Source organism: Phocoena sinus, chromosome 12 (assembly GCF_008692025.1).
Source record: "Phocoena sinus isolate mPhoSin1 chromosome 12, mPhoSin1.pri, whole genome shotgun sequence".
Lineage (NCBI taxonomy): Eukaryota > Metazoa > Chordata > Mammalia > Artiodactyla > Phocoenidae > Phocoena > Phocoena sinus.
This window is the reverse complement of record NC_045774.1, coordinates 69395530-69409549: the sequence shown is the minus strand read 5'-3', so window position 1 is coordinate 69409549 and position 14020 is coordinate 69395530. Positions and strand designations below refer to the sequence as shown.

The window sequence follows — 14020 nt, the reverse complement described above, 5'->3', positions numbered from 1 at the left end:
TGTATACATTTGAGAAAAATTATAGCCATTGTATTTCAAAAGATTCATCCATTCAACAAATGTTTCTGGAGTGCCATCCACATGGCCAGTTCTGTTCTTGGTGTTGGGGATACCATGGAGAGCAGAATCCTTGCTCTTACTGAGCTTACTTTCAGGAGCTGTGGGGAGCAGGTAGGGCTTAAAACATACATAATGTTTGTAGTAAAATTATAAAAATAATGAATGCCAATTATGTTGTCTTCACAGTCGGATATAATTACTTGTGCTCAAGAAGTGGAAATGATGATAAAGCAGTTAGGAGCCCAACTGGAACAATTAAAATTTACTGTAAAATCAAAGACGGCTGTCCCAACATCACAAGTCTTTGTAAGCATTTGTCATCCACTTTGACCTTGTTTAAAGGTGAATGTACTTTTAAGTCCTATAAAGTTGGATCAGAAGTAATTTTAATTTCATTTAATTACTAAAAATATAATATTAGCTTTATATGAGGTGATCCTGCTGTTTTTGGTTATTTTGCAGTAATAATCATATAACCAGGATGTTATAAGTTGGATGAGAGGATTCCCTTGGTAGGCCATTGCTACTCAGCGGAGTGCAGATATATATTATAATAACCATAATATCAGTATTGTCTGTGGCAGCAAAAATAATCCATAGTGCAGTGTTGAAAACGTTTTTACAGTAGCTGGTTAAGAAATTGCCTTCAGCACAGAGGTGATGTAACTTGTGACCTTTCTGAAAAGACAGATAAAATCACTTTGTTTACCAGGCCTGCACTTATTCTGACTTTCTGATTATCTGTACCACCCTATGGGCAAATCTGGGAGCCCCAAAGAAGTACAAGATGTACGTGCAGTATTTTATAGAGCATTTTGAGTCTCTGATCATTTTCTGTAATCATTCCCAACATTTGACTTTAAAAGCCTGGAAACAAAAGGCTAAGTTGTTTCACTTATAAGTAGGGCCAGGGCCTGATTAATTTTTTATTTGTTGTATAAGTCAGTGACCTTTAATATGAATAAAAAATACTTTATGTCACTGACACAAAATCTTTAACTTATAAGCTCACAAGAAATGGCCCCCCCAAAAAAAGAAATGGCCCAAGATGTATCCCTAGACTTCCCAAGTTCTTTTGAATTGTAACTGAGCCAGATAAATCTAATTATAATGAGTCATATTTAGCTTTTTTTAAAAAAAGAAGCTGTTCTCCCCTAGACCTTTTGAGGTGAAGCGTCCATGAATGTTTTTTAGGTGATCATGTGTATTTGGCTTTTCTGAGTAAACTAACTTACTGGCAATCATACTAAAATAAAATGCTTTGATATACAAGTTTATTTTCTCATAATTTATGAGTCCAGTTTCTACTGAGATTCTGTTGTCTAATTTCATGAGACTTTTACTTGTCTTACGGGAGAATTAATCTCTTTTACAAACAAAAATTTGTACTTATTTTTAAGAGTAGAGTGATTTGTAATTTTATTAAACAGTGACATTTTGAAAATTTTTGTCTCTTCCTCAGCCCATCTTCATTGCCCTTTCCAATCTGTGGACTAGCTTTCAGGATGAAACTGTTTTGATTAACATCCTCAGTAATTTAACTACTCATCTTGAGCCATTTCTGGGGACTCATGAACTGTTCTTTCCTGAGAAAGTGATGCAAGCTCTTCTTGATGGAGTGACTGTGAAAACTGATGTGTGTAGAATGAAAGAGCACATTGGTAACAGAAATCATGCATTATTTCCTCTTCCTCTTAAAATTACCTCTAGAATAAACTCACTCTTTTGTTTTAAAATTTTCAGGTGTATCATTCTGATAAAGTTTTGAATATCTTTATTGATTGTAAGACTGGTAATGTTCATTATAGAAAATATGGAAAACAGAAAATATATAAACTGAAGAGTTTGCTATCCAGCAATAACCATTCCTAGTGTTATTGTTAGTGTTTTGGTTAACAGTGATTTCCTGTGCTTATAGGTTTCTATTGTAGTCTTAGTGATTTTATTATCGGTTTGTAGTAGAAAAGGATATTAATCCTTGCTATATTTGTTGCAAACAAAGCTCCATTTCTTTGGAATGCTATTTGCCATATATGTACCCCAGATTCAGGTTGAAATTTATAAATCAATAAATGTTATCCCTATAAAATTGAGCTTATTTTAGGCCCTTTAAGAGATGCATTGATTCTTATAGAAAGGCTGTCTTTATCAATAAACTTCCTTTTACTTGTTTAGTCCCTGCTGTCTTATTAAAGACAACTCAAAATTCATGAGAAATGTCAAAATAGAGTCTGGGATTTGAATTGTTGCCTAAAAAGAAAGTTTATCCAGAAAGTGAAATTAGATCATTGACTCTCCAAATTTCCTTTTCACATTCTGTTTGTGTAAAGGCAAAAAATAACCTAGTGGCAGGGCAGGAATAAAGACGCAGATGTAGAGAACGGACTTGAGGACATGGGGGTGGGGGGAGGGGGAGGGGGAAGCTGGGACGAAGTGAGAGAATGGCATTGACATATATACACTACCAAATGTAAAATAGATAGCTAGTGGGAAGCAGCTGCATAGCACAGGGAGATCAGTTCTGTGCTTTGTGACCACCTAGAGGGGTGGAATAGGGAGGGTGGGAGGGAGGTGCAAGAGGGAGAGGATATGGGGATATATGTATACATGTAGCTGATTCAATTTGTTGTACAGCAGAAACAAACACAACTTAGTAAAGCAATTATACCCCAATAAAGATGTGAAAAAAAAACGTAGCGGTAATTTGCATTCTTAAATTATTAGAATACATAAAGTCTGAAAATGAAATCAGAGAGACTGAAAAACATCCTTCCAGTTAGTTTTTCCTCCTTTTTCATTTTGTTAAAACGGCATATCTGTGCAAATACTAAATGAAACTGAAAAATTAAAGTCACTTCAGCAGTAGATATTAAACTCAACTATATTGGCAAGACGTGCCATTTCCTACTATAAGTCAAACGTTTTTATTCACTAGAACACAGTTACTGCTCCAGGGAATTGGGAGACCCAATGTTCTCTTTTTTTTTTTTTTGGAAGAGTTTTTTTTTTTTTTTTTACATCTTTATTGGAGTACAATTGCTTTACAATGGTGTGTTAGTTTCTGCTTTATAACAAAGTGAATCAGTTATACATATGTTCCCATATCTCTTCCCTCTTGCGTCTCCCTCCCTTCCACCCTCCCTATCCCACCCCTCCAGGGAGTCACAAAGCACCCAGCTGATCTCCCTGTGCTATGCGGCTGCTTCCCACTAGCTATCCTCACCACATCTCATCACCGTTTGAGGCGTTCAGGCATATCAGGAAAAAAGAGTGAAGAAGGTCTATTTTCTCCAAAGTATGCATTTACTTCCAGCTGTAGCCACGGGGTCACTTGTAGTGTCTGCTGTTTGGATACAGAGCCAGAAACAGAAGTGTAGGTAGCACTGCAAAAGTAAGAACCTCGGGGATCAATGTTTTATAAATTCACGTTTTTATTTGCGTAAAAAAAATCGGCAAAACTAGGAAGACTTTTTAGAAGTGTGAAGAACAGAAAAGTATATCCTGTTACCAAAATTACTAAGTTACTAAGAGATGTTTCCTTGACTCTTTCTGCTCAGAACATTCTCAGTTGTTTAAAGAACTGACAGTCCTAGTATATAAGCATCATATTCAAAGTATTTTGCCACCTCGCACATTATTAAGAGCTACACTGTCTTGAACGAAGTTAATTCATCTCTGTTTTAGTCACATAGTAGCCGGTCTCTTCTGCTCGTTTCCTGGGTGGTTTACTCTTCCCACTGAATATGGTTTTTCTTGTGCTCCTCTTTCATTTTAGAAGAGAGAGTAAATCTGGCGGATTTCAGAAAACTAGAATGGCTTTTCCCAGAAACAACAGCCAATTTTGATAAATTGTTGATTCAGTATCGAGGATTTTGTGCTTACACATTTGCTACAACAGATGGTCTTCTTCTTCCAGGTATATCATTGGAAATAATACTGTCCTCCCTTCTCCAATTTTTTCTTTAAGTGATGTGTCCTCATTGTCACTCACTCACTCACTTTGTAAAATTTTATGGACTCTAATGGTGAACTAGGAAAGGAGCTACAAAGATGACCTAAATACAATATTTATCTTTGAAGTGCTCGCAGCATAACCCGATAGACTGACATAAACAAGAAATTATAATACAAGCGATAAGTGATGGAATGTGTATATAATGAAATATGGATGCTACAATATCATAAAAGGGGGATGACTCATATGTCGATGAAGGATTTCAGAAGTGTTATGTGGCATTCATTCCTAAAATAGATCATCTTCCAAAGTGATTACCTGAAAGCGCAACAGTTTGACTGATACGTTTATTAAACAACATTCTTTGTCACTTTATGGTTATATTCCGTTAACATAGATCAGGATTTCTGTATAAGGACATGGCCAATATTTTATCAAGTACAATTTCTCTATGATGTATATATTACGAGAACTTCTCTAAAGAGTAAATCAGAAATTGAGATGAAATAAATTATTATTCAAGAAGTACCATGTGAATTGGCAATAGAATTATTACAAAGAATTATTGGGATTGTGTGTATACAGGCTAGAGAACATACACATTGACTCATTTTTTTTTATGGTAGAGATTTTTTCATTATGCGAGTAATAAAAGGTTTACCTTGGGAGAACTGAGAGAATAGTATTCTGAGGTCCTGTGAGGGTCACTGACAGGAGAAAACAATCAAGAGCCGTGAAGAAGTCAAAAGCAATAGAATGGAGATGATTTCCTTCTCCCTTTGTCTTTTTTTTCCTTCCCTTCGCTCCCCCCACCCCAAATCTCTCTCTCCCTCCACAAATAAGAGGGGAAGGGAGTCATGAGAGAAACAAACACAGAAACATGGATGTGGGGTGACACAGAGGTAGGATGATGTGGTTGGAAAAGCTATGGGCCAAGATTGGGAGAGCCTGGTTTCTTTTTCTTTTTTAATATTTATTTATTGTTTATTTTTGGCCGTGCTGGGTCTTAGTTGCGGCATGCGGGATCTTAGTTGCGGCATGCGGAATCTTTTTTGTTTTTAGTTGTGGCATGTGGGCTTCTTAGTTGCGCATGTGAACTCTTAGTTGCAGCACACATGTAGGATCTAGTTCCCTGACCAGGGATGAACCCGGGTGCCCTGCACTGGGAGTGCGGAGTCTGAACTGCTGGACCACCAGGGAAGTCCTGGGAGAGCCTGGGTTCTAGTCGCCATTGTTCCATTAGTAAACAGAGTAACTTTCAGCAAATCTCTTGTCTTTTGTGGACCTCAGCTTCCACATCAGGAAAAGAAGGACCAACTAGGAGGTCTGTTTGGTCCCTTCCAGCTCCTACCAACTATGATTCTAAGAAAGGGGGAGAAAGAGAAAAAAGTAGAAGGGCTTGAGGGGCTTTGCGTTTAGAATCCTCTCAGAATCAGCTAGTCTGGAGACTTTATTTCTACGTGCTACAATATTTCCTGGGCACCAGCCAACTGCACTGCCTCGGAGGAATCCCATGAGAGTCCCTCCTTCCTCGGAACTGCAGACCACAGGGCTTGAGTCCCCGGGTAATGCTGGGGCTTACCAGGCAGGGTCCTTTTCAGATGACATCACTGACTTTACTGCCCACCTCTCGTTCCCTTGTGCACTGCTCTAGCCCCACTGGCCTTCTTGTTATTCTCAAACATTCCGAGCTCATTTTCACCTCGAATCTTTTGCACTTGCTATTCCCTCTACTTGGACAGCTCTATTCCCCCCACAGCTACATACCTTGCTCCCTCATCTTATTCAGCCTTCTCTGATCACCCAACTTAAAATATCAATCTCGCCCTTCTTCCTTTTACTATGTGTTTAACCTGCTTTGCTTACTTGTTTTCTGTAGCACTGATCACTCTCTGGGCTATGGTATATTGGTTCATTTCTTTTCTCTGTATCCTCAGTGCCAAGAACAGGGTCAGTAAATATTCGTTGAATAAGTGAAAGAATAAATAAATAAGACAGTGTTACCGTTTCCTATATAATTCCCACAAACTGTGGATACTTATAACCCATATTTTATGTAGTATCTTTTCATAGTGGGAGATACTTTCTAACATGCAAATGTACATTTTGGAACAGATGTTTCATTTTTGTAGTTCTTACAGAATTATTTTTAAAACTGTGCTTCTAGTAGTTAGTTTAGTTTAAGGAGATTTGAAAAATCTGCTGGATGATTAAGTGGCTTCTCATAAAAGATTTTTAAACGACTTATATCTGGATAGTGAAATATTTTTAAACAAAATCATAATTTAAAATTTAAAAATACGGGATTTCCTGGTGGTCCAGTGGTTAAGATTCCATGCTCCCTGTGCAGGGAGCACAGGTTTGATCCCTGGTCGGGGAACTAAGATCCTGCATGCTGCATGGTGTGGCCAAAAAATAAAATAATTAAAAATGTGTAAAATAAATTTCATTTGAATTTTATGTAAAATATAATTTAACAAAATATAACTTAAAATTGCTAGTTGTAACATTTTAGCTAATAAAGACATAAGTGATATGTTAAAAATAGAGTGTATAGGGAATGGTTCTATGAATGTATTATAAACATAGAATCAGTATTTCATATCTTTTTTAAACAATATATTTATTTATTTATTTATTTGGTTGCACCAGGTCTTAGTTGCGGCAGGCGGGCTCCTTAGTTGCGGCTCCAGGGCTCCTTAGTTGTGGCATGCAAACTCTTAGTTGTGGCATGCATGCGGGATCTAGTTCCCCAACCAGGGACCAAACCCAGGCCCCCTGCATTGGGAGCACAGAGTCTTATCCACTGCTTCACCAGGGAAGTCTCAGTATTTCATATCAAATTCAATTCCTTTTCTTAATTTTCAGGAAATCCAGCAATTGGAATTTTGAAACATAAAGAAAAGTATTACACTTTCAATACCAGAGATGCTGCATATTCATTTGCAGAAAATCCTGAAAATTACATTGATAAAATTAGAGAAAAAGCCAAAAAAAATGCAGAATTGATTCAGCTACTGGAACTTCATCAACAGTTTGAAACCCTTATTCCAAATTCTCAGGTAAGCAGCGTTGGCATTTTGAGAATTCATGACATTTAAAAGTGTAGTTAATTAAAAAAAGTTACGTTTTGTTGTAGAATGGTCCCCCAAGTCAAGGCAAGAGACAGGGTCAGAATGAGGGCCTTTACAGGTTATCTGAAAGGGGTTCACATCTGAAGATGGAAACTAAGGAAATCCACAAAGAATAAATGAAAACAGGACAAGGAGTTAAATTGATGAATTAGACTGGAAAAATCTGAGAGAGCAAGACTACATTTAGACAAATAATTGGAACTACAGTATTTCCTTATCTAAAATGGAAGGAGCTTAGCACAGATAACATAGGTGGTAACTTAGGCTCAGAACTGTAAAATAATTTAAGAGGTTTAAATTGCAGTAGTCTGAAAGGCCACAGAGTGGATCTGAAGGTGTGTTTCTGTGTGTGTGTTTGCCGATTCCTTACTTCATTCAGCAGACACTTACTGAGCCGCTTGCTGTGCACCAGGCATGATTCTGGGCACAGTGAACAAAGCAGGTAGCAATCCCTGCCTGCACGGGGCTCACATTCTACCACTGTGTATCCTTGTTTTCTTCCTCTTTGTCTCTCATTTGTACTGTTCACATTTTAATTGCTCTTTCTGTCATCCTCTCTTGTTTAATTTACCTCTTTTAAACTCACTAAACTAAAACCCCGCAATACATGGTTTATAAATGGTTTGTGTTTGTTATATTTATCAACATTTTGACAGTGAAGCAGGTGGGTGTGGATACGACTGACCAGGTTGGCAGGGATCCCAGCAGTGACTGGTAAGAGGACGATGGGGCTGGTGACAGTGAGGAACAGAGGATGGTCTGAACACTTGGGCAAGAAGACTGACATCCAGCCAAGGACAACTAGGTCAGAAGGGGGCAGCTGTTGGCACTCTTGTTCTCATACCACGCTGCCAGTCTGTTGATGTGATGCTCCAGCTGCCCTTTTAAGATAGCACAAAGACAATGAAAGGCTAGAATCAGATAACCAGGAAGGTGTTCTGTATGTAGATACTTGTCTATTAAAGAACAGTTTTCCTCTACATATCTGGTCTTGTTTTTCCCTTTCTGTGTACTTAATCCTGTGTATTTAATCCTTCACTGACCTTTAATACCTATGGAAGTGAGTATTCTTTCTTCATATTCCAATGCTGTATTCATTATTTTTTCTTGCCATTTACTTGCATAATATTGTAAATTATCTTTTCAGCATCTTTTTACCTACCTAAGTATATCATAAGATCATTTTGAAGGCAAAAATTATATCTTACGCTCAATGGTAGGCGTTCAGTAATCATCTGTTTCTTGATTTGGGGAAAGAAGTTCATCTCTTCCCCCTCCTCTTTACTAGGACTTGAGTTTCTTAAACCTCTGCCACCCGTTCCAGCAACTTCATTTCCAGCATAATCATAACTTGTTTAGCCTGGAATCACTGAATACTTAATATTTTAATAGTGAGCTTCTGGGTGCTTTGGCAGAAAGATGAATATATTCCACTAAAATAGATAATAATCTGCTATGTATGCAGAGCTTGAGTTTAAGATATCTTCTAAAGATGTTCTGATACTTTAAACAAATGTGATGTATACCTAATATTTAATAGCTATTCTAAACTTCTATCCATTTCCAATAAGGTATTCAATTATGCTCCCCACTGTGAAAATTGGAGAGGGACATTTGACTTGGGATGAGTGATGTTAGGTTTTCTCCTTCCAAAATACACCTCCTACATTAAGTTCAAAAAATCAGGCACAGATTCATAATGCCTGGGAAAGTAATTGCATTTGGCTCGCTAATTATGAACTGTTTTTTATTTTGCTGGTATTTACAAGTATGTTTCATGTTGTTTTCCTAATATTTTGTCAGTTTTAGCTAAATATTTTAGTTATCTGTAAATAATGTTTATTTTTTACAAATATTAATTACAAAACTCCACTTCTTTAGATGAAAGAGGTTGACAAACATTATATAAAACCAATTGCAAAGTGTGAAAGTAGCACACAGACGGATACACATTTATTGCCACCAACAATTGTGAGATCATATGAGTGGAATGAATGGGAATTAAGAAGAAAAGCTATAAAATTGGTTTGTAACAATATTTTCTAAACTTATTTATAGGTTGGGGAATTTTAATATGTTGTTACTCAGAGTTGGTAAGCTAAATTATTTATATAAAATAGTGAAGTGTACACAGTTTTTTTGCTAAAATAAAAATAATTAGTATAATTTATAATTTTCCAGCTTTACATTGTAAGATTATCTTCTAGGTTTTTTTTTAAATTAGTTTATTTATTTTTGGCTGCGTTGGGTCTTTGTTGCTGTGCACGGGCTTTCTCTAGTTGCAGCGAGCGGGGCCCACTCTTTGTTACAGTGCGAGGATTTCTCATTGTGGTGGCTTCTCCTGTTGCGGAGCACGGTCTCTAGGCATGCGGGCTTCAGTAGTTGTGGCACGCGGACTCAGTAGTTGTGGCACGTGGGCTCAGTAGTTGTGGCGCACGGGCTTAGTTGCTCCGAGGCATGTGGGAATCTTCCCGGACCAGGGATCGAACCCGTGTCCCCTGCATTGGCAGGTGGATTCTTAACCACTGCACCACCAGGGAAGTCCCTATCTTCTAGTTCTAAGCATATATAGAAATACAGAAGCATGAAACTGCTCTCAAATTATATCAGCCAGTAACTAGAACAATGATAGTTGCTATCTTTCTATCTCCTTTTCTCAATCTCTACTCTGTCTCTCTACTGGTATATATAATAGTTTTAATTAATTGTGCTAACCTATAAGGTGCTAGTATTTAAAGCCCTGCAGCTTCCTCTAATCATTTAAAACATACCCTTCTCTTTTTTGGACTTTTTTTTGAGGAGCAGAATGTTACTGCTGTTATAGCACAGATACAGTCCCCTCTTATTGTCAACTTGTTCTCTCCAGATGTCTCACTTGTCCTTCTGATTCGCAGTCATCTTAATCACAGTAGGTACCTACCCTTGAAGCCTTCTTTGAAACTCTCGTCCCTATCTGACTCAGTGGAATTCCCCCCACTCTTCCTTTTGATAGTATCTGATCATTTTAAACAACAAATATTTATAGTGTGAAGGAACAAACTCTTTTTATAACTGTAGCCTTTTCTCAGTATATTTTATCCAGCTCTTTAACGGAAATCAGGTGTGGAAATAAAGGAAGACTACTCAAATGAGAACAGAGGCTATTTATTCGAAGCTTGCTATATCAAGGGAGCCAGTCACCATCACTTGTGTTTGGCAGAGACTCAAAGTTGGGGAGAGGAGTGAGAAAGTTTTATAGTGAAAAAGGGGAAGGCTTCAGGTATTCCTCTGATTGGAGGATGTTGACAGGGTAAACTGGAGGCGGGCTAACTAGCAGTGGGCGATGGTGGGGCATCTTTTGTGATTGGTTTAGTGAGCATATTTGGCTTTCTCTAGTTGGTCCAGAGATGGAAGGGGAGGCAGCAAGAAAAAAAAAAAAAATAGGGCTGTTCTGCTGTTCAGAGCTGATTGCTACAGCTACCGAGGTTGTGGTTTGGCTTCCAAGACTGGTTGCTGCAGAGGTTTGGGTTCGAGTTCTGTTATCATATAAGGTCCAACCTAGGTCCGTTTGTATATTGTTTCTCTTTTCACTAACCACATCATTTCCCTTGCCACCCTCTCTGGTGGCAGCTTTTCAGTCTCCTGATTTCTCAAGATGAGGAAGGTTCAGCTTCCTAGAATATTTTCCAGATCAGCGGCCCCCAACCTTTTTGGCACCAGGGACCAGTTTCGTGGAAGACAGTTTTTCCACGGGGGAGGTGGGGGATGGCTCAGGCGGTGATGGGAGCGATGGGGAGCGATGAGGGTGATGGGGAGCGATGGGGGGCGATGGGGGGTGATGGGGAGCGATGGGGGTGATGGGGGGCGATGGGGAGTGATGGGGACGATGGGGGCGATGGGGAGCGATGGGGGCGATGGGGAGCGATGGGGGGCGATGGGGGGCGATGGGGACGATGGGGAGCGATGGGGGGCGATGGGGAGCGATGGGGAGAGATGGGGGCGATGGGGGGAGACGGGGAGCGATGGGGGGCGGCAGATGAAGCTTCGTTCGCTTGCCTGCCGCTCACCTCCTGCTGTGTGGCCCGGGTCCTAACAGGCTGCGGACCGGTACTGGTCCTCGGCCCAGGGGTTGGGGACCCCTGTTCCGGATCATTGTTCCATTAGCATTCTTACCAGTTACTCTTCTGTAGTTCATGAAGCTCCCATTCCCTGCATTCTTTTCTGTTATCTATCAATACTAGACTCACTTGAGCTCATCAGATGTATACTGGGTAACGTATATATATCCTATCACCTTTTTCTTCAGGAACTAATAGTCTAGCAAGTGACATTGATACACTAAAAATATTTTAGTATCTCTTGGTAAGTGGTATAACAGAAGTGAAAAATTCTACTCCATTGACTTAGGTGACATTTTAAGTTGGTCTTGAGATACACATAGACAAAGGAGAAGAGAGGAGTGATGGTTGGACAGGATATGGGAGGTATAGGTGGCAGATTAGGTCTGGCCTGGAAATGTTAAGAGAATGCGGTGTTCAACGGGGCTGAACCTCGTACTGACTGGACCCTCTCTTCTCACTCCTCGACTTCATTCTTCTTCCCACCTTAGATGGAATTATCCCCTAGAATTGCAGCATGTTGAATGCCAGCTCCTCATGTATTAGCAACATGACCTGTTGATAAGACAAAGCTGAGTATATGGCTTAGAGCTGTAACGGAAACCACCCCTTCAGCAGAGCTTTGCAATGTCTCAGAGGGGGAACAGCAAAAGGTCAGGATTTATTGAGACTTTGAAGTTTGGTTGAAGGCAGGTCTTTTGATGCCTGGGCTCAGTCAGGGGATGTGTTGGGGGCCTGAACTGGCTTGTAAAGATTATGAAAAAGCAGTCCAGGATTGATGGGAATAGCAAGGTGAATCTTCAGGCAAGGGATGCAGAGTCTTAGGGCTTCTTCTGTGTGTTAATGCTTACCACTGAAGAGTCATGCATCTTTCAGGATGTTCTGTAATGAACAATCAAGTTATTTTCTTTGGCAAGAGTCTCTTGGAATAATAAAATTATGCTAGTGAAGACAAAGGAATAGCAAAGTCCTGTTAATGTAGACGATAAGCTGTGTGTGGGAGAAGTAGTTTTGGTTCTCAGTCACCTGCAGTGTCTCAAACGTGGAAATGTTTCCTCTAATTCCAGGTCTCTCCTTCTTAATTCACATGCTGTAATTCCTTCTGAGTTTTTTCCTTGGACTTTACCACAACTTCAATAAAACTCTTATTCTCTTTTTTTATAAACTCCTCCTTGCTTCCCAGCCTGAGCAATCTGTTTAACCTCATGTTTAGTTGTAATCCATAAAAGGAGTAAGCATAATGTAGAAAAATGTAAAGTATTATCTGGAAACATCAGAGCCTTTTATATTAAAAGTTTTGGGTGAAGCCTATTTAAGTAAGACAATGGAAATCTTAAATTTTTGTCTTTTAAAAAAATAAGCCAAGAATGGTGGAAAAATCCAAGTTGTATGACTCTCAAAGTATAATAATGAATGAATTATTATATTTTTATATTAACAAAGAATTGAGCTCACTGTAGGTTTGAATCTGTGTGTTCTCTCTTTGGGTCCATTTTCATTACTTAATCTATTTTCCTACTTCTCAGACAAGGTTATTTATTTTCTGTTATGTTCTAAATTTTCCAATGTTTTAATGTTTTGCAGAAACACGCTATGTTGCAGGACTAATTTCTTTGTGGATTGAGAGAAAAACATAAGGCCGATACTAACTGGTACCTGACAGTATTTTATTTGTTCTTTAGAGAAATGTTCATTCCTGTGTATTCTCTTTCTACTTAGGCCAATTTGCGTCGGAAAGTTACTCACTCGGTACAGACTGATCTTAGTCACATGAGAAGAGAAAATTGTTCCCAGGTGTACCCTTCAAAGGATGCTAGCACACAGTCAATGAGGGAAGCCAGCAGCCAAGTGCCACGGCCCCAGATTTACGTAGCTGGTTTCCGCGGGGGCCATACCAAGACCACCTCTGAAGTCAAGGTGAACTTAACTAGAGCCATTGATGAAACCTAGTTAGAGACCACACTTTTAACGTAGATACCACTAAATTGTGAACAATGGCAAATATTTAAAAGTATTTTTGCATCCATGAAAATTAGCTAATTTTGTGGGGCTGGCACGTTCATTGGTGGTATGAATGTTTTGGGGTTCTCACCCATATGCACTGTCAAACTGCTACAACAAATGAAAAATTATTTTCTGTAATACATTTTTCATTCTATTAAAATTGCAAAGTAAAACTCTGTCCATTCCTCTTTGACTTGTAAGAGAAAGTTTGGCAGCATTAAGACTGAAATTATTAGATATTAATATAAGATGATTAGATATTAATATATATAAGATTGTTATGCATGGGATAGAAATTTATTTAGATAACTTTTTATATATTGATATAAGATTATTGTACCTGGGATAGAAGTTTATTTCTGAAATCATATTTAATGTTGAACATTAAAAATTTAAACCATAATCAATATTTTCAGCTTCATTAGCTATTAAATACACCATGGATTAAATTGATATGTAATAAGACCTCACTAATTTGGAACAGTTGGAACAAAGGTCCACATGATGTTTTTATTTTTTAAAATTTTATTTAAAAAAGTATTTATTTATTTTTATTATGTATTTTAAAAAATTTATTTTGGCTACACTGGGTCTTAGTTGAGGCATGCAGGATCTTCGTTGTGGCATGCGGGATCTTTAGTTGCAGCATGCGGACTTCTTAGTTGCGGCATGTGGGGGGCATGTGAACTCTTAGTTGCGGCATGCATGCAGGATCTAGTTCCCTGACCAGTGATCCAACCTGGGCCCCCTGCATTGGGAGTGCGGAGTCT

General features: G+C 38.6%; 1 protein-coding gene across 1 annotated transcript in view; it reads left to right on the top strand.

Annotated features, from left to right (window-relative positions):
* Positions 1 to 13426, top strand: part of CFAP206 (cilia and flagella associated protein 206) — a 32167-nt gene extending 18741 nt beyond the window's left edge. The window contains exons 8-13 of the mRNA XM_032651360.1: positions 247 to 366; positions 1523 to 1721; positions 3836 to 3976; positions 6884 to 7077; positions 9031 to 9174; positions 12966 to 13426. Of these exons, the coding sequence (XP_032507251.1) occupies positions 247 to 366; positions 1523 to 1721; positions 3836 to 3976; positions 6884 to 7077; positions 9031 to 9174; positions 12966 to 13196 (1029 nt within the window). The 3' untranslated portion in view covers positions 13197 to 13426. The remainder of the gene's footprint in view (positions 1 to 246; positions 367 to 1522; positions 1722 to 3835; positions 3977 to 6883; positions 7078 to 9030; positions 9175 to 12965) is intronic.
* Positions 13427 to 14020: the final 594 nt, after the last annotated feature.